General features: G+C 47.5%; 1 protein-coding gene across 1 annotated transcript; it reads right to left on the reverse strand.

Moving 5' to 3' along the window:
* Positions 1–1,604: 1,604 nt before the first annotated feature.
* ano7 (anoctamin 7) lies at positions 1,605–19,298 on the reverse strand. The gene is made up of 23 exons (XM_072391847.1): positions 19,191–19,298; positions 17,825–17,882; positions 17,194–17,321; positions 15,000–15,107; positions 14,794–14,930; positions 14,660–14,717; positions 12,518–12,628; positions 12,281–12,446; positions 10,917–11,007; positions 10,681–10,777; positions 8,282–8,425; positions 8,067–8,204; positions 7,725–7,823; positions 7,493–7,595; positions 6,036–6,147; positions 5,812–5,866; positions 5,445–5,542; positions 4,149–4,312; positions 3,392–3,597; positions 3,161–3,306; positions 2,981–3,071; positions 2,723–2,842; positions 1,605–2,602 (listed from the first exon to the last, which is right to left on the reverse strand). Exons 1-23 carry the CDS (start codon positions 19,278–19,280, stop codon positions 2,450–2,452), a joined length of 2,673 nt encoding a protein of 890 aa, XP_072247948.1. The 5' UTR covers positions 19,281–19,298; the 3' UTR covers positions 1,605–2,449.
* Positions 19,299–21,037: the final 1,739 nt, after the last annotated feature.

Genomic DNA, 21,037 nt, shown 5'->3' on the forward strand with positions numbered 1-21,037 from the left:
CCTCCATCCTTCAGTGCCCTCTGGACTTCATGGGGTGGGTTAGAGGGTCCCCTCCATCCTTCAGTGCCCTCTGGACTTCATGGGGTGGGTTAGAGGGTCCCCTCCATCCTTCAGTGCCCTCTGGACTTCATGGGGTGGGTTAGAGGGTCCCCTCCATCCTTCAGTGCCCTCTGGACCTCATGGGGTGGGTTAGAGGGTCCCCTCCATCCTTCAGTGCCCTCTGGACTTCATGGGGTGGGTTAGAGGGTCCCCTCCATCCTTCAGTGCCCTCTGGACTTCATGGGGTGGGTTAGAGGGTCCCCTCCATCCTTCAGTGCCCTCTGGACTTCATGGGGTGGGTTAGAGGGTCCCCTCCATCCTTCAGTGCCCTCTGGACTTCATGGGGTGGGTTAGAGGGTCCCCTCCATCCTTCAGTGCCCTCTGGACTTCATGGGGTGGGTTAGAGGGTCCCCTCCATCCTTCAGTGCCCTCTGGACTTCATAGGGTGGGTTAGAGGGTCCCCTCCATCCTTCAGTGCCCTCTGGACTTCATGGGGTGGGTTAGAGGGTCCCCTCCATCCTTCAGTGCCCTCTGGACTTCATGGGGTGGGTTAGAGGGTCCCCTCCATCCTTCAGTGCCCTCTGGACTTCATGGGGTGGGTTAGAGGGTCCCCTCCATCCTTCAGTGCCCTCTGGACCTCATGGGGTGGGTTAGAGGGTCCCCTCCATCCTTCAGTGCCCTCTGGACTTCATGGGGTGGGTGGAGGAGGGTGACGGAGGATGTTGGACAGAGAAATATCAGACCTATAACATTCGTCACTTCTCCATAAGAGCTACAGAGTAACAGCTCCGAGCTTCTTTTTTACCAACACACTCATTCCCAATATCAGACTTTTACACAATCATATAATCTAACCACTGCTGTTATTGGTCACTATTTGTCATCATGAATTGTCTTTTTATTCCTTTTCAGCTGGTGGTTCGGTCTATCCCACACATATCTGTCTGGTCATTTATTTTTAATTTTATTTATTATTATTTATTTTCTTTGCAGTTAATATGGATCAATGCATTGATCTTTGATTATTGACTGATAACACCTACATTTTTAATATGGATAAACATGAAGCGGCTTCTGATCTTCGTTTATGAAATGGAATGAAATCTTTGCACCATAACATGCACACTTTGTACAGTTACTGTCATACACAGGAGGTCATTTTCCAGTTGTCCTTTTATGGTTGGTGATGATTTTCCTCTAGTTCTGTTGATATATAATAATATTATTAATAATATAATATGCAACAACATGTATTTAAACCCTAAAATGTCAGAAAAATGTGTTTCAGAAGAAAGAAACATCTGGTGTTTTGTATTATTTTCTACTCTTTACTGGAAGCTGTAGATCAGTCATGACTTTTCCAACTGGAAGATTGCTGCTCAGATGCCAGACTTGTCTTGAGGGGGTGCCTGAATGCCACACCGAGCCTCCCGTGTGGATTAAAGAGCCACAGCTGTTGTGTTTGTTTAGTTTTCTGCTTCTCCAGCTGAAACCATCTGAATAAAAAGAAAGAACCAACACATCTGACTTCGGTAAGAAATTTATTTACAGCAAATAGTCAACATTTTACAGAAAACATTGACATTAATTCTTTTTTTAGTACAACTCTAAATGTACAGGTGATAAAACACGTCTGTTTCGGTGTCTTGTTGAGCAGTAACTGGGTGATGGAGGACTGTGGCTTTGTTTCAATAGATCCTCAAACTGAGGCTGGAATTAAGAACCAAAACATCAGCATCAACAGAAACTAAAGTGTTCAAAAACATTACAACAAAACATTAGAAAGAGCTTCCATTAAGCTGCAGCCTAACAGAAGCCCTAAATTAACATCTTTTGAACTCAATGTAGGATTCTATGCAGTTTTGGTCTCATCCGGATGCTCGGTGCAGTTGTTTTTGACGTCTTTATGCTCCCTGAGCTACTTTTATCAGACGTTTCGAAGGGTATTCCACTTTTATAAAGGTGCTCTGTTCATGCAGGGCACCGAGGCCTCAGTCTGGTTGGGCTCAGGGGAGGTTTGGGTGCTCTTCTGGATTCCTGGGAACACTGTAGAGAGCAGCTGTAGAGTCTAAAGATACCAAAGGAAGCTTTGACACAGCTGTGGTAGGTCTTTTAGAGGGCTTGGAGCTTGGATGCATCAGTAGGGTGTCGCAGTGTTTAGCGGTTGGATAAATGCCTGATAGAGTTCTGGTCCTACAGAGGTGGTGTAGTTGCTGAGCAAATACAGTAAACATCTAGGTCTTTTGGTCCAGAGGTTCAGAACAAAAGGATCTTTAAGGCAAACTTCATTACAGGAATTCCTTTAAGGATACCATCCTGTAGATATTATAGAGGTCTAACAAAGTATCTGATAGATATTTGAGGTCGGTAAGTGGACCAGGACCAGGTCTCAATCAGGTGGACTTGTGCCTCAGTAGCTGCCCGATGGGTCCGTTTCCTCTGGGATCTGCTTCAGATTTGGTGAAGGAGAGTCGCTCGGTGGAGGCGAGACTCTGGGTGCACGCTGTCGCAGGTCACCTGACACGGCGTCCTTATCACCTGGAATCATGGTTTTCCCCAAAGACTACAAACACAGAACACAACACTGGAACAAACCAACCTGGAACTGCTAAAAGAGACATAATACCCGGCAGGGTACCACCACACAACAATATGACGTCAGCATTTGACTGTTTTCTCAAACCTGGTTCTCAGCCAGTGCCTCTTTCGCCATGTAGTGTTCCCTTTTTATCTTCATCTCCACCTCTTCAGGGATGTCTGGAACCATCATGTCAATCAGGCGTCCAATGAAGAAGACCACATGCTGAAGAACAAAGACAGTAAAAGCCTTCTTCACAGGACCCAAACCCGGATAAAGGTGGTTCTAACTCAGTCCAACACATTCATTCACACGCCTGCAAACCTTTCACACTCTGGAAGTTTTCTCAAGTTCGACACTGACCTCAAAGATGATAACAAAACTGAGCCGTATAGCGAGGAGGTGAAAGTACTCTGGCAAGAATTCCCCTTTCTCATCTCTGAAGCCCCGATACCTTCAGAGGCCAAACAACAAATTAAGGTCATGGATCCAGTGAGCAGCTCACTGGACTTCTCATGCTGTCAGTATCTGAGGTGAAGTCACCTGCAGGAGGTGTTATGGTGCTGTTGGCTGTAGCTCTGAGGCGACGTCGCCAGAGTGAAGTTGATGAATCCGCTCAGAGTGTCGTCTCTGGTGTAACGGTAGTACAGGCGAGGCACGAAGGAAGAGGTGAACGCTATGAGGAAAGCCTGAAAACACAAGTTAAAATCTCCATTTCCTGCTCTTTGGAAAGCTCTGGGACTGTAAAGCTGTCATTAGGCTGGAGACGGTTACGTTGCTGAGGACAGCCACGTGCGTGATGAACTGCAGGATGGAAAACCAGATGCCGATGTCCTGCACCCGCTCCACCACCGGGCGGCGATATTCAGTCACAAACTTCTGGGCGTCCAAACGGATCTCCACCCAGTTATTGATGAGAGCAAAGAGAGGAGCGAGAGGACAAGCCGCCACGAAGATGGTGATGAAACCAAACTGAATTACTGAGAGAGACGGAGGCAGTTTGGAGATAAAACACTTAATTTCCCAGCATGCCTCAGCTCAGTACCCAGCAGCCCCAGGGAAGGCTAAAGCAGGGATGTCAAACTCCGGTCCTGGAGGGCCTCGAGATGTTTCCCTGCTTCACCTGATTCAGATTAAATGGATCTCTTGGAAAGATTGTTAAATTCTGCCAATGAAGCATTGATCTGAATCAGGTGCGTTGAAGCAGGAAACATCTAAAACCTGCAGGACAGCGGCCCTCCAGGACCGGAGTTTGACATCTCTGCTGTAAAGACTCGCTTCAGGAGTTTAAATCCTTTCTGGAGAAAATCAAGTCACATGTCCCTGTGGTGTTTTAACATGAAACATGTCACTTGTGTCTGTTTTTGCCCATTTCTATCATTCCCTGAAGCTTTGAAATTATTATCATAAACACTGAAAACTATGAGCTGAAAACCGAGGATCATTTTCACAAAGTTGCCCCAAAAAGTTCTTCCATCAGATGTGAATAATGAGTCTCAGAGTTGGATATAACCAGAGGGAAAGGACTCACCCATCTCCAGATATTCACTGAAAAGTCCCTCACAGACCAGCAGCTGGTAGTCCGCCTCCCAGGGAGAAACCCCCTCCTCCTTCTGTGAGTCCTCTCCTGCCTCCTCTTTCTTTTCTTTTAGCTGAGGACTCATCTTCCGCTTCTGCCACCACGACCTGACTTTCCTGCCAAATAATGATCCCGATTACAGCAGATTGTGGGGCAGGTAAGTTAAACACTTCTGTTCACTCCTGGTTCAACTGAGAACTGATGACAGATTTCTCAGATTAAACCAGTCTGAATTTAAGCCTTAAAGCCAGAGGTGCAGTCCATCCCTTAATCTGTACCTTGCTTGACTTCTCTCCAGCTTCTGACACAAACCACCACATTATACAATCTGCACGCTGAGATGAGCATCTCAGGTGAGACACTCTTATTCTGAATCCTACCTAACTGGGTGATTTTTCCAACTGTGTAATGGAGGACAAACATCCAATTTAGTCTTTGCAGGAGTTCCCCAAGGCTCAGTGCTGGGGCCCTTTCTGTCTACAATAACTCCACCACGGAAAATACCTCCTGGATCTGTAAGGAATCTCAGCTCAGCTCTCAGAGATTTCCACTTGGATGAAGGAACATCACTTTCAACTAAACCAATAGCGTCAATAATCAATAACACTTAATCCTAAAACAGAAATTATATTTCCATAGTATAGTTTATAGAATTATACAACGCTGTTATGGATAGATAATAAAATATAAATCAGCTGAAGTGCAGCGGAGAGGAAGGTAGAAACCTTCAGAGGTCTCCATCAGTGGGTTGGGCTGCTGTTTCTGTTGCTTAGCAACAACTCAGCTGTAATCCTCCTCCTTTACTGTTAGCGCTCTGTCTGCAGTCTCTGTCTGCCCGGATAGTCTTAAAGCTGAGCAGAGAGCTGTTAGAGTTGTTCCTGCAGCCAGGTCCAGGATTCCACCATCTGTTGTTAACCAGCTCTGTGATCCTCCTCCTTTACTGTTAGCGCTCTGTCTGCAGTCTCTGTCTGCCCGGATAGTCTTAAAGCTGAGCAGAGAGCTGTTACAGTTGTTCCTGCAGCCAGGTCTCTGCCATATATTCCTGCTCCGAGCTCGTTCATTTTATCCACCAGAGATCTCACATTTCCCCTGATGATCAGGGGAAGAAATGCTTTAAACTTCCTCCTTTTCAGAACCAGCTGCCAGACGCTATCAGAGCAGAGGTGTCCCTCTGAGGACACACCTAACTAACACCGACTTTGGACTTCTGAACCAATTCTACTTAGATGTTGTGTGTGTGTTGTTTACGGGGAGATGAACTCCTGGATGTTGTTGATCAGCTGTTTTCCCACCATGATGACGAGCAGCTCCTGAGCCAGTTCGATGAGACATCCGCCTGCTCCACACTGAACTCACAATCAGGTGGAATGAGAATAATTAATTAACAGAATTTCATCTTATCAGAATTCACTGGTTTATCTGGAGCAGCTTTAAAAAAACAATCAAACAAAGAATATAAACTGTTTTAAAAGCCACAATGAGAATAACGACCAAACAATATTATTTTAATGAATAAAAACTTTCTTCCTTTAATCACCAAGTTATGACCTGAAAAAGATCTGCTTTGTTCTTCTTCAAATTAAAAAGACTTTATTCTCATCAGTGACACACTCACGTCTTCATTGCGAACGCCAAACAGAGTGTTGTAGTTGCCAGGGTAACCAACAAACCTGGTCAGACACAAACAAAAACAGCCGGTTAAGACATGAGATAAATCTTCATAAAGAACAAATGCAACACGTTTCATTTGGAGGAAATATCAGTGTGCAGAGAAGAATGAAAAAGTAGCTCTGACCCCACACTGTGAGGACTGTTCTGATTGGCCGGAGCGGCTCTCACCTGCCTTTGAAGAAGGCGATGTAAACTGGAGACGAGTAGAAGTTCACAAACTGGAAGATGAACACTTTGAGGATGAACATGTCTTCATATTTGGTCTGAGTGCGATGCATTTCTGACAGGAAACAGGAGAACAGACGTACTTAACTATATATATATATATATATATATATATATTTCCAACTTTGTGGGCAACAGTGTATCAGGATGAAGTCACCACCAGGTGTAAAACACAACTCTGGGATTTATTTAGTTCCCTTTCTTTGAAAGTTTCTTTGAAAGTTCCTCATTTAACGAGCCATTTTCATTTCTAAAGTCACTCCTTAAGTTGGCTCCGCCTCCTCTGCTAAGCCCCGCCCCCTCACCTCCACCCTGCTGGACGGATGAAGCCAGCTCCTGGTGGAAATGTTCTGCTGTCAGCTGCACTGAGGAGCATGCATCTTCCATCCAGCAGCAGCCTCAGAGGATATAAGAGCCCAGTGGATAAACTATATCTGCGGCTAATGTTAAAACAGGGCTGAGAGAGAGCCGCTGAGCAGAAACCAACAGGTATTTTAACCAAAGCCTGTCTCAAACATCTCAATAAGACCTTTGTGTTAAATAGTTCAAACACCCATTTAAATTCTGATAACAGTGCTGCAGCGTTAGGCTGCAGGTCATCGACTCTGTACTTCTACCTGGATCAATGTAACATTCCCACCTGGAAAATCACTCTTTCTGACAGCTCAACACAAGGTGGAGAAACAGCTGATGTGCAGAACTCTTAGCCAAGCTTAGCCACATGTTTTATCTAAACTAACGCCATGCAGAACTGAGTTAATCCATCCATCCATCCATTTTCTGCTGCTTATTTCGGTCTGTGTCGGGGGGGCAACAGTCTGAGCAGATATCCCAGACCTCCCTCCCTCTCTCCAGCCCCCTCCTCCCAGTCCTGATTCCTCCCCCCCTCCAGGCGTGACGAGTCCTAAACATCTCCCTGAGAGGCGCCTGGAAGGCTAATGACCAGATGCCTGAACCACCTCAACTGGTGACTTTTGCTGTGGAGGAGCAGCGACTATCCACCAAGTTATCCCTGGAAGACCAACCTCCTCACCCCATCCCTGAGGAAAAGGTACCAGAAACCTCTCCACGTGGAGAGGCTGCCTAACCCACCCGTCAGTTCTCCCTTTGAACAAGCCCAGAGATACTTATCCTCCACTTAGGGAAACAACCCAACCTAGATTTAGCAATCCGCCTTATTCCAGCTGAGGACCAAGGCCTCAGATCATTTTCATCCCTCATGCTTCACACTATCAGAGTAGCTGCTGGAGATTTCCATTCACAAGACCGATTGGACCACATCGTCTACAAAAAGCAAAGACGAAATCCCAAGCTGACCGAACTGGAACTGAATTTGGCATCGGTCTGACGCCGGATAATATATCTATTAACTTAATTTAGGAAATCTGAGGGTGAACTACCCCAGCGGGTGAGGATGTGGGCCAGCGTGATGTAAACTCTGGACAACATGAGGATGACCAACAGGTTCAACACTGATCCTGAAATACTGGCTATCCTCCCAGCCTGAAACACACAGAAAAAACACAGCAAAATCAGTCAAAAAGCCAAACGCAAACAAGAAAAAGCACGTGGCGTCCCTCAGGGAAGCGTGCTGGAGCCGCTGAAGAAGCACTTCAGTGTCGAGTTACTCACAGAGAAGCCGAAGAAGCTGAAGTCAGACTTATAGATGATGATGCTGAGGATTGTGCGATATAAAATGATGGCGATGAGGAACATCAGCACCACAGCAAGCTGCACAAAGACAGGTCATCTTAAAATAAATGGATGAACACAGCCTTTTCTTTACCCTCAGTGATTTCTCTTCTCAGTAGATAGTTTTTTCCACAGTTCAGGAATGAACAGTTATGTTGGTTTATTGGTTTACTGAGAGATAAATCAGCTCTTTGGTAGTCAGGCACCAGTTCTGGGATAAAGCTGGAAGTTTATTGACATTGAAGTAAACGACACCTTAAAACGCAGCTGTGTTGGACTCACCATGACGATGATGGCCATGCAGCCAGTCACGGTTCTGTTGAATCGTTTATTCTCAGGGAAGTAAGGCTCCTCGGCGCCGGTCACCGGGTTCCTCATGGTCATCGGCGCCATGGCGGTGAACTCTGGCCGCGGACGCTCCTGTTGAGGATGGAGGAACAACCATGAAGTCCCACAGAACAGTGAACGTTTAGCCTCGGGTGGCGGGTGGACAGCACCTCGATGTCCTGGAAGTCGGAGCAGTCCCAGCGGTGAGACAGAGCCGAGCAGCTTCTCTTCCAGTACTCCAGGAAGGTGACGGCCCACAGAGACATGAAGACGCTGAGGAACACTGTTCCTCCATTATCGAAAAGGAGACCCGCCTGCAGAAAAGAACGGAACTTATTAATGAAGGTTTCATTTCGAACAGGAGAAACAGCCCAAAAATAAATAAGAAACGTTAACATAACGCATCTGAAAGGGAGCAGGAGGAAGCTTATTTAATCCTGCACCTGGTGCTGCTTCAGCCTCCTGTTCCCTGTGAAAACCACAGAACGGGGTCATGCTGGGACTCCAGCTCCTCACCGACCTGCTCCGCAGCTTCACTCCACGAATGGAAATACACAATTATTTTAATGCTGTTCGGACACGGAGATGCTTTAAAGTGTACTCGCCCCTCAGATTATAATCTGTTAAAAAACAAGTTTCGCATATTTCCAGGAAGCAGGTTGTTTATTGCTTTGCACATAATTTGTGCTGAAACTGAACTCAATGAATCTTAAGGTTTTTTCAGAAGAGTGCATTTGTGCGATGATGCTTCTGTTTTGCAGTATTGATGCTTCTTTCATCTATTATGACACCAAGAAACTTATTTTCTTGAACTCTTTCAATATCCTCTCCTTCTACTTCCAGCTGCACTTGACTAAATAACATGAGTTTAGTTTTACTTAACTTTACTGATAACTTGTGTTTAATTTGCACATTTCTATCGTGACCATCTCCAGTAGCTTCTTTAACAACAAAAAATATTTGTGTAATCTGCAAAAAATACTCCTTTTGATACCTTACAAATATCATTTATATAAAGGATGAACAGTTTCGGACACCGGTCTCATAAAACCTGCATGTGCAATAGATTTCTGGCTCAGTTTATACATAAAATACGGTATATATACATATATATGAGCTACCATACAGGAGTTACCACGTGGAACTAAAATGACTCTGACCCGCCCGGCCTGGACTCTTCCAGACCTTTAAAAGTGTGGTATTTGGCACCAGGATGCGATCTGGCTGCTCTCTTCTTCTGTATCCAACACAGTAACAAGAACCACGAGACTGGAAAACACGTCATTATCAAACAGTGCGGCTGAAAGAAATGGAGAAACATCCAAATGTTTCTAAAGATGTGGAAATAACTGTTTCATTCAAGCAATTCTATTGGAAAATACTACAAACTGAGAATATAGCTGAGAAAAACCTGAAGAATCACGCTGAATCAGTCCACTTTCAGGCCTGCAAACATCTGGCCAGATCCTGAGCTGTGAGCCACAGCGTCTGCTTAGAGTTACGAGCCCTTTTTACGCTGCCTGCTGAAAGAAAGGGCCGATACTGCCTCAGAGTACGTCTGTTAGCCGAGTTAAGACTGATCCCCATTACCAGAGGAAGGGAGTTTGTCCTGCTTACATGAGAGTTACATCCACCAACTATCACCAGAACCCAGAGAACAAACCTGCAACTGCAAGGGATGACATCACCCTCAGATAATGCCAGACGTTAGCTCGTTACCCGCTCTTGCTAATGTTAGAGCACCTTTATTCCAGGTGGATTTACTCTATATGTCCCGACTGTGGAGGAGCTGCAGGTCATCAGGTGTCTGCTCAGCTTCTGGAGCTGTTTGATGGAGGTAAACAGGCTCTTTTCACATCACAATCCTGGTGAAATCTGGACCAAATGTACTCATTTTCATAAATTGTCTTCAAATAGACGCTTCTGAACTGTCACTTTTAACCTAATTTAGATGTTTGATTGCTAAAAGCTCCTCAGTGGAAACTGTGAGCCGTGTGCACCCCGGTGTTGGCCGGATGCCCCTAAAACCCTTTCCATGCAGGCTGGTCTTAAAAGGGTTGGAGCCAGCTGTGGAGCCAGCTGTGGCGCCAGCTCTGGAGCCAGCTGTGGCGCCAGCTGTGGAGCCAGCTGTGGCGCCAGCTCTGGAGCCAGCTGTGGCGCCAGCTGTGGAGCCAGCTGTGGCGCCAGCTGTGGAGCCAGCTGTGGCGCCAGCTGTGGCACCAGCTGTGGTGCCAGGAGCACAAAGACGTGCACGTTTAGGGCCATGCTGCTGTCTCGCTGCAGAGTCCTGAGGCTGATTTGCGGTTTGAAAGCACACATTAACCCGAACGTACTCAATAAGGCGCAACCACAGCCTGAAAAGGGCCGCAGAGCCAAAGCCAGCCACCAGGGGGAGTGATACACCGATCTGGACATGACGTTTCACTCTGAGGTAACTTCATGAAAGTTTGGAATGAGAACCAAATGAAACTCATTGTTCAGCTGCAAACAGGAACAGTCTCAGAGCTGTGAGAGAAACATCCACCAGGTGTGGGCGAGCTCTCAGAGAGCACCTGCCTAAGGTACCCACCTTATAGGTGACACAGATGCTGGAGTAGTTCCAGTGGGAGCAGATGTTGCAGGTCGGACACATGATGAATGAGCCTCCGCTGTCACACACCTCCTTCCTACAACACAGAGCCACCCAAAGCTTTTCAGGTATTTCAGCAGGCGTGTCATCAGCTGGCCAGAGAAGCACCAGCTGCCCAGCAGAAGGCTGTTGTCACGGTAACCAGACGTGGTTTTAAAGGGGGAGTTTGTACGTACGCTGGGATGTCGGTGGTCACGAGCCAAAAGCCCACCAGGAAGACCAGAGTCCCAACCAGAGACGCCGGCAGGAGCCAGCCGGTGTAGAAACCTGCAGTCACACATTTTCACTGAAGAGACACTCGAAGCAGGGTCAGGGTAGGTTTGAGAGTTTTTACTCCTACGCAACCAGCTGGTTACCATGGAGTTTGGTGTAGAGACCAAAGGGTGCACGCTCAACTCGTGATCTGGCTGGGAGCTGCTGCGTGTTGTGGCATGGAGTAACTCAGGAGGCCGTGGGAAACTCCGTGCAGTTTGAGTTGTGTTGAAATGTGGGTGCAATAGACTCAGGGTCCTTATGGTGTGTGTTATGTGCTGCTAGGAGTGGGGGGGGGGGGGGGGGGGGGGGTATGTTTTTGAGTGGTGCAGGAGTTTGAGTGTGGGCTGTATGCAGTGGGCTCAAGACCCTTGGTTTGTGTATGTGGAGGAAGTGGGGGGGTTGGAGAAGGAGAGAGAGGATGGATGGAAATGAGGTAGGAAGTGTAAAAGAAATGGTTCTGGGAGACTTGGGTGTTAGGGCTATGGTCCTGTGACCTTAGGGTTAGGGTAAATGGAAGGGGAGGGCATACAGAAAGGAGTAGGTGGTCAAATTTAGGGCAAAAAAGTTGAAAATGAATTTTCCCGTGGTGGGGCCAGGGGAAGGACTTATGGTTAACTGGGCTTAATTCAGTGTCAAATAGGAGTCCTGTACTCCAAAAACATCCAGGAGTGTATTCTAGGGATTCACTGAGATAATCAGGTTGTTCAGCAATCTTTGCATTAGCAAAGTGGCCCAAAATGAATCTGCTTAAATACTGACAACCGTGGAAGTTCATTCCGTCTGGGAAGATTAGAGAATGATGCCAAATAGAGAATAATACAGCTACACCATCTCATGAACGGCCACCAGACTCCGTGGCTGTGTGAGACCATATCTGAACTGAGACTACTCTGGAGTGTAGTTGGATCGCCTTCAACATGTTAGCAGAGAGTTAGGGTCAGGGTAGGGGTTGGTTTAGGGTTAGGGTAGGTTTAGGGTCAGGGTAGGGGTTAGGGTAGGTTTAGGGTCAGGGTAGGAGTTAGGGTAGGGTTAGGGTCAGGGTAGGGTTAGGGTAGGTTTAGGGTTAGGGTAGGTTTAGGTCAGGGTAGGGTTAGGTTTAGGGTAGGGTTAGGGTAGGTTTAGGGTTAGGGTAGGAGTTAGGGTAGGGTTAGGGTCAGGGTAGGGTTAGGGTAGGTTTAGGTCAGGGTAGGGTTAGGTTTAGGGTAGGGTTAGGGTAGGTTTAGGGTTAGGGTAGGTTTAGGGTTAGGGTTTGAGCGACAGCTCAAAGAGACGCTCATATACTTACCGAGCCAGGCAAAGTAGAGAGCTATCTTCTCCCCAAAGTACTCCCTGATGTGGTCCAGAGGTTGGTAGCGTCTCCAGCAGGACCATTTGGCCCAGTATGCAAACAGGATCTGTCTCAGACCCAAAGCCTGGGGGGGGACCGGGGGTGTCGGCAGCAGAAAGTCGCCCTGCAAACAGAGAGAGGACGTCAGGCCGGGCTGATCCGGTTCCAGATCAGGGCTCGGGGTAGAGATCTCACCTCATGCAGCGGATAGGCAGCGCTGAAGACCTGTTCATTCACCAGCCGGTCGATTCCCACCTGTCCCTTCTTCACCGAGCCGTAGGGCGTCCGGGCCAGGATCTCGTACAGCTGGTGGGACAGAAAGGAAAGACGTAAGACGAGCTCCATGTGTCTGTTTGAGATGCTCAGCTGCTGAAGGCTTTGTACTGTCCCTTTAAGGAAACTTCCCTGAGGAACTCCACATCTTATTCGCTTCACATTGTAACCTTCAGTCCAGTTAAAACGACACGAAACGTTAAAGCCTGTTGGTTCAGCTACATTTGTGTTATCAGAGATGCTTTTCCTCCTTTCTGTTGGCGATTTAGAACATTTATAAACCGCAGCGTATCATTACAATATATCATATAGTAGATTAATTATCAGAAAACTTAAAAGAGACGTTTCAGGGACATAAATGTGAAAAATGTGAAATGAGCCTTTCTCATGATAAAGTTAAATATTAATAATAACTCAAGCTGTTAAAAAGTTACTTTGGTATCAAAGTTTGTTGATTTTGGGGTAAATCTGTCTGAATCCTTGTTGAAATGAGCCCGATTAAAGAAGAAAACTGTTAAATTATATGAAGGCAGCCCACATCCAAAGAAGAGCTTTGGGATGTCCTTCAAGAAGCCTGGAGAACTATTCCTGAAGACTCCTTAAAGAAATGACAGAAAGCTTGTCTCAGAGGGTTCAGGCTGTGTTGGAGAATAAAGGAGCTCAGACCAGAGATTCACTTTAAAGCTGCTGAGAACTGAGAAAAAACTCTGTTTCTGCCTCAGATTCTGGGTTTATGTTCAGGTTTGATCATGTTTCAGTGAATCTCTGCAGCTGCTTCCTGTTTTTATGCAGAAATATAAAGAAATGAAGCTGATCGGGAGGTTTGAACAGTTTTGTATAATATTCTATAATCAACTGGACAGATTGCAGAGTTTGTTCAGTTCTTATTTTCCTGCTTATACGGTGTGTGTTTGCAGAGTGTATTTGAGGAGGAGGCGTTGCCGCCTGCAGCATCCGTCTGTTGACTGAGACATCCTGGATGTTTGAAGCTCTGCTGGAACTTTGCATGACATCAAGTCTTCAGATCAGAACAGGATTAATATCTAATCAGGATTAATATCTAATCAGGATCCATATCTGATCAGGATTCATATCTAATCAGGATTCATATCTAATCAGGATTCATATCTAATCAGGATTCATATCTAATCAGGATTCATATCTAATCAGGATTCATATCTAATCAGGATCAATATCTAATCAGGATCAATATCTAATCAGGATCAATATCTAATCAGGATTCATATCTAATCAGATTAATATCTGATCAGGATCCGTCAGTTTCAGGATGTTGTGAATTCAGCAGCAGGCAGACAAATGATTTCACTGTTTTTGGGTTCAAAATAAATGTTTTTCTGTATTTTCTGGACATAAAAACCATCAGTTTTGGGAAGATGAAGCGAGTTCCAGAGTTTGGAGCTCGGCTCTGACGTTGTTCAGAACTCATTTAAATCAGTTTAAGCTTCTCTGAGATTTCCTGAGTTGTTTTCTCCGCCTCACTGAGACCTCGGGGCTGTTAAGTGCTGCGTCTCTTTGCTAAATCAGTTTTACTGTCGTAAACCAGCGGATAATTCTGGGAAAAAGTCCTTTTCCAAGTAGGACCGGTCCAGAAGTCCAAAGAGGGACGCCTCCTGCTGGTTCCACCATCATGGAAACACCAGTGAGAACAGGCCGGACTCAGCCTAGTTTGTAGGGCTGGCAGAACCAGAACCAGAACCAGACTAGGTTCCTGAGAGGAAACCAGAGGTCCAGAAGGAGCTTCAGCCGGTATGACTGAGTTTAACTGTTCTGGTTTCAGTCTGTTTGCAGAGTTCTGTTCTGGTTTCAGTCCGACTGCAGAGTTCTGGTTTCAGTCTGACTGCAGAGTTCTGGTTCTGGTTTCAGTCTGTTCTGGTTTCAGTCTGATTGCAGAGTTCTGGTTCTGGTTCCTTCAGCTGAGATCCATTCAGCGGCAGGTCACGGCCTCGAACAAACGCCGCCGTCCTTCACATTGAACTCGTCCGACTCTCTGAGGACGCACACATGCTGTCAAACACTGAGACGTCGTACAGCACTTGAACTCACCACCTGGTGTCTCTGGGTCGTCTTGAAGAACGTCTCTCTGTCGCCGCTGCCCAGAAACCTGCAGACAGAAACAGGTGAAAGCAGCCGGGCGCCAGAACTCGCCGCAGAGCAACACCTGGACAGGAAGAGCCAACCTCTGCAGCTTGTTGGTCCTGAACTGGCAGGTGTAGTAGTCCGGGGGGGGGCTGGGCACGTCCTGGGACAGCGGGCTGGGGAGGGACAGCTTGGACAGAACGTGGGCGGACCAGTTCACGATGGAGGCGTTGACCACCTGCAGGAGGACAGACGGCGTGCTGTGAGGGGGGCGGAGTCAGGGCAGCAGCAGAGGGTCAGAGGTTACCTGCAGAGGGACCCTGAGGCTGATCTCCTCAGCGTAGAAACAGAGGAGGCTCCACGGAGCGCTGAGCAGCACGAAGCAGATCCTCTTCTTCGCCTGAAGGACCTCCCTCTGTGGACAGAAACACAGACCTGCCTTCAAGGAGCCGAAAGACCCCCAACAACAAGTTAACTCCTGAAACCGGTTCCAGCTGCTGCTCCTTAATGTTTCCACTGGACAGAGAGCTGTTCCTCACCCAGAATCCAGGAGGAGGACCAGGTGTAACACCACCTCATCACCACATGACTGCGAGGGGTCAGAGCTCCAGGGGCCCCATGTTCAAAGACTTCCTGCAGAAACAGGAACGCTCAAACCCAAAAGCCCAAAAGCCCTATCTGCACGTATGAATCTGAACCCAAGCACATGTCCTCTGTACATCCCAATCATCGTGGAACTGAGCGCACGTGTCGGGGTACCCGACTCCTCCCTGTCCCTACTTAAATATGCAAATCATATGTAAATGAGCCTGCGGTTCGTCTCTGGAGGACCAGAAAATAAAGAAAAAAGAAGGAGTAAGATGGGAAAAGGAATAACAGCAGAAAGTGAGGTGCTACTTTCTGAAGTGGAGGCGCAAAAACGTGCTCTTTGGCTCGCTGTCCTGCGATATAAGCAGCAAACGTAAGAGGAGTGGGGGGGGGTCTGAGACGCTGAGACAGCTCAGTTAGCATGTTAAAGGTTAAAGGTCACCCCAAGGTGAAGAAGCCCAGAGCTACATCTCAGACTCTACAGGCCTCAGTTAGCATGCTAAAGGTTAAAGGTCACCCCAAGGTGAAAAAGCCCAGAGCTACATCTCAGACTCTACAGGCCTCAGTTAGCATGCTAAAGGTTAAAGGTCACCCCAAGGTGAAGAAGCCCAGAGCTACATCTCAGACTCTACAGGCCTCAGTTAGCATGTTAAAGGTTAAAGGTCATGACAGCACAGTTAGAAAAAGACTGAACAAGGATGGCTTGTTTGGAAGGGCTGCAGGAGAAAGCCTCTTCTCTCTAAAAAGAACATGGCAGCACAGCTTAGGTTTGCAAAGCTGCATCTGAACAAAGCTCAAGACTTCTGGAACAATGTCCTTTGGACAGACCAGAGCAAAGTGGAGATGTTTGGTCCTAATGCACAGCAGCACGTTTGGAGGAAACCAAACACAGCAGATCAGCACAAACACCTCATACCAGCTGTCAAGCACGGTGGTGGAGGGCTGATGATCTGGGCTGGTTCTGCAGCCACAGGACCTGGGCACCTTGCAGTCATTGAGTCCACCATGAACTCCTCTGGATACCAAAGTATTCTAGAGTCAGATGTGAGGCCATCTGTCCCACAGCTAAAGCTGGGCTGAAACTGGCTCATCAACAGGACAAAGATCCCAAACACAGCAGCAGATCTACAGCAGAATGTGGGAAAAAGAAAAGAATCAAGGTGTTGCAACGGTCCAGTCAGAGTCCAGACCTCAGCCTGACTGAGATGCTGTGGTGGGACCTTAAGAGAGCTGTGCAGAAACCAATGCTGCAAACCTCAATGAGCTGAAGCAGCGCTGGAGAGAAGAGGGCCGAGATTCCTCCCGTCTGCTATGGCAGGACATCACTGACAGTTCTCCCCACATTTGAACCTCTCTTAAGGTTTTGGTTGGTTTTTAGGGTCCAGATCACATCTGGTGTTTGAGCAGCTCGATGTCAGTCAGAACCAAAGACAGAAGACCCTGCGGTCTTATTAAAAACCTCTGCTCTGTAGCTGGCAGTCTGGACTCGGATGATTGAGTGTTTTTTTGACCCAGCAGGTTATTAGTGCAGCAGCTGAGCACATTTACTGTTTTATTACAGGTTCTGCTGCTGCTGGTGGCCTCAGCTGAATTCAGGAGGAAGCATTAAATCTGTGCTGCAGGTGATGACTTTAGTTGAGATGATTGTTAGACTTCATTCAACGCTGAGGGAAGATGGTTTTAGATATGAGCAACCTTGGAATTGGAATTTTCTTCTTTGTCTGAGGATACTTTCAGTTTCTCTGCCAGCTCACCTGTTTGTCCTCCACAGTTCAGCCCTTCTTCATGTTGGTTTTGAAAGGTTAAACCTCTGAGTTCTGTGTTTTTACCTGAGTAAACACACCTGTTGTCTTAGGACTGCTGGCTTTAACAACAGAAAGAACAGCTGATCCTTGAACGTTTGTTTTTCCCACCTTCTCCTGCAGGAGTCCCGCACGTCTCAGTCTGGTCAGAAACTCCTCTCTCCACTTCCTGTGGGCGGGGCTAACGCCAGAGCCGTCCTCCTGTGAGCTCCGAGGCTCCTCCCACACCAACACAAAATCTGATCAAATAGCACCAAATCCACTCAGAATAGATTATTTTACATTTTATAAACACTGAAAGCATTCTTCAGAAAATGTCAAACAAATGCTGAACGTATTTCTGAATTTCATTAGTTGTGTTATGAAGTGATTAAGCACCAATATTTGGTTTAAGTGGGTCACTTTTGTCAGATTAGACTAACAGAAACTCACAAAAACAACTAGTTTTAACTGATTCAGCAGATTTTACACAGTTTGTCTGATAAAAGCATGAACAACCATCTCAAAGTCCTGCAGGAGCAGGACCTGGAAAGCTTGTTCTGATTGGTTCGTCACAGTTAAAGGTTCTTTACAGCCATGGAAAGGTTTACCCAAACACAGTTATTCCCTTTTTGTTCACGTTTAGCTCCATCCTTGAGCTCTAAGACAGTTTAGCCTGAATCTGAAGATAAATCTGTGAAGGGGGAAGCAAAGAGATGAGAACGGGGCCCAAACCGGAGCCTTGAGGAACCAACAGTCTCACCGACTTTCGTCGCTCCGTCGCTGAACACGTTCCTGTCCCGAGGCTGGACTGGTGCATTCTGGGAAAAAACAACAAAAAATGACATGAAAGTAAAGATTAGCACACGAATAGCTGAAAATGACCCTTTTTGCCACTTTAAAAGCATTCCAGCCTCATTATTGTTGATTTGAGTCTGTTTTAAGACTGAAATCAGACATCCCGTTTAACGGCTGATGGCGTCAGCTGTTTGTGTTGTTAATGAGGGCAGATTTCACACTTCCTGGCATTTCAAGCCTCCATTGTTGCTGATGAGAATGATGACAAACAGACGGAGATGATGAAGACCAGAACAAACATCTGGAGCCGCCGTGTCTCACGCCGTCGCACTTCCTGTTTCCCGCAGCAGCCAAACAAACTCAATCGTCTTCGTTAAGATGCAACATAAAGAAAAACGGTTTCAGCCTCCCAGACTTTGCATGAAGCTGCACTGAAAGAACGGAGTAAATGAAATGTTAAATATGGAGCTGTGCTGCTCAGCAGCGGCGCCTCACAGCAGAAGGTTCCAGGTTCTGATCCCGGCTGGTTCTGTCTGTGTGCCTGGGTTCTCCGGGTTCCAAAAACATGCTGTTGGGTTAAATGGTGACTCTAAACTGTCCTTAAAGTGTGAGCGTGTGTCTCTGTGTGGCCCTGTGACCACGACCTGTCCAGCTATGCCCCGCCCCCCGCCCAACGACAGCTCGGACAGGCCCCGCCCCCCGCCCAACGACAGCTCGGACAGGCCCCGCCCCCCGCCCAACGACAGCTCGGACAGGCCCCGCCCCTCGCCCAACGACAGCTGGGACAGGCCCCGCCTCTCGCCCAACGACAGCTGGGACATGCCCCGCCCCCCGCCCAACGACAGCTGGGACATGCCCCGCCCCTCGCCCAACGACAGCTGGGACAGGCCCCGCCCCTCGCCCAACGACAGCTGGGACAGGCCCCGCCCCTCGCCCAACGACAGCTGGGACAGGCCCCGCCCCTCGCCCAACGACAGCTGGGACAGGCCCCGCCCCTCGCCCAACGACAGCTCGGACAGGCCCCGCCCCTCGCCCAACGACAGCTCGGACAGGCCCCGCCCCTCGCCCAACGACAGCTCGGACAGGCCCCGCCCCTCGCCCAACGACAGCTCGGACAGGCCCCGCCTCTCGCCCAACGACAGCTGGGACAGGCCCCGCCTCTCGCCCAACGACAGCTGGGACAGGCCCCGCCTCTCGCCCAACGACAGCTCGGACAGGCCCCGCCTCTCGCTCAACGACAGCTCGGACAGGCCCCGCCTCTCGCCCAACGACAGCTGGGACAGGCCCCGCCCCCCGGCCCCCACAGGACACAGGTCACACACAGTGGATACCTCTGTGATGCTGCCATAGTTGTTTTCCAGGTTTGTTTCCATGGCGATGAGAGTAGCGCCGTCCTCGCTCTGCTCCCCGCTTCTCCTCATCCTCCCTCACCTTCGTCCTCCTGTAGAGACAAAAATTAACTCGTGTTTTTCCTCGGGTTTGATTTATCTGCCCGCTGTGAACCATGTGAGGCAGGTGTTGGGACTCTGGTTATGTTTCTATTGTTGAGGTAAAGCTGACCAATCAGAACCCGGAGAGATGAGCGCCCGGTTACAGGAGGAGGAGCCTCTGAATGTTCCTCAGAAACGGTTTCAGTTGTCCTCTGAGCGAGTTTCACTGTGAGCATCATCTGATGGAGTTTAATCCGCTGAAACCTTTAAATCAGTGAGAATAATTCTTATTGGTTTAAAGTTCCAGAGGAAATCAGCCGTGTTTGAGGCTCCGAGGATCAGGGACCATGTGGTCAGGAAGCAGGGCTTTCAGAAGTATTGATCTCTGATCGGGAGATCAAAGCTGTGCCTTCTGGGTTTCCCTGAACATCAGCAGCTCAGCAGAGGAAGAGGAGTCTTCAGGTGATGAAATCCTGGATAAGAAGCAACCAATCGGAGCCACAGCACCGACATGTTGGAGGCCCAAAGTCGCTTTAATGAACCGATGAAGCTGTTAAAGTTCTGTTTGTAAACGTGTAGGAGTTCATATTTCGATCTGCTTTTGATCAATAGATCCCGATCATGTTGGATATAAAGAGGAAAACAATCCATTTCTGTGATAATGAGACTCTTTTTCAGCTCTACTTATGATATAAAGTCTTTATTCCTTCTACTAATTGTTGTTTTCAACCTTTTATGGTTTTTAGATTAGTTTAAACTTTTGAAATATTTCTTCTTTTGCCTAAAATGTGCTGAATGGGTCACAGTTTGAACCCGAGTCTGTTTGGATGAATAAAGTTTGGTCCCTGGAAGCTAAAAGCACCGTTTATCAGAGACTAATAATAGTAATTATTGTGTTTGATATGCTGATCGGCCCTCAGTGTTTAAACTTCCCAGAACAGAAACACTGAATAAAACAACAGTTCTGGTAAAAACTTTTCAGCAGTTTGATCTGAAACAGGAGAACAAACAGCTGAAACTTTCAGTGGAAGCTTTAATCCAATAAAATAAGGAATTAATCATTGTTCTCCGTCACATTTCAGCTGATTTCACACAAATAAAAACATCAGAATCCGTGTGATCTGAGCGGTTTGACTCACCTGTGCGTGCAGACGGTTCAGGTGCAGCTCGGCTCTTCTCAGCAGCTGATCGAGCCTCTTACTGTAGACTCTGAGTCTGAAGCCACGCCCCTTTATGTAAGCCACGCCCCTCCCCCTGAGAAGGCTTTGTCACGCCTTCACAATAAAGTTCAGACTAAAAGTGAACCACAGCTGCAGTTGCTGCGGTTACAGAACAACATTAAAGTCACAGGTGATGCTGCCACCTGCTGGTTCTGACCGCAGCTGCAGGTCCAGTTCAGGCTGAGACGGACCGGTCTGGAAATCCCACCCAGAGACTTGATTTTAAACTTTAAAAAGGTAAACTCACAGCAAGTAAAGATGCTTTTTTTCCTGTGAAACATTTCTCTGAGCTGGTTTGGACGCTGCGCTGCTGGAAGGACTTTCTACGTTTGTTGTGATGCGTAACCATGGCAACGAGTGAGCCGTTAACCTGCTGGAGCCAAGAAAGGAGGAGGAAGTTCAAAGCGTTTCTTCCCTGGATCATCAGGGGAAATGTGAGCTCACGGGTGGATGAAATGGAGCTCGGAGCCCGGCTGTCTGTGATCTGATTGGTTAGTTTCTCACAGCTTCAGTCTTTCTGTTTTAAAA

Source organism: Leuresthes tenuis, unplaced genomic scaffold (genome assembly GCF_036924035.1).
Source record: "Leuresthes tenuis unplaced genomic scaffold, fLeuTen1.0.hap1 SCAF_9, whole genome shotgun sequence".
NCBI classification, from domain to species: domain Eukaryota; kingdom Metazoa; phylum Chordata; class Actinopteri; order Atheriniformes; family Atherinopsidae; genus Leuresthes; species Leuresthes tenuis.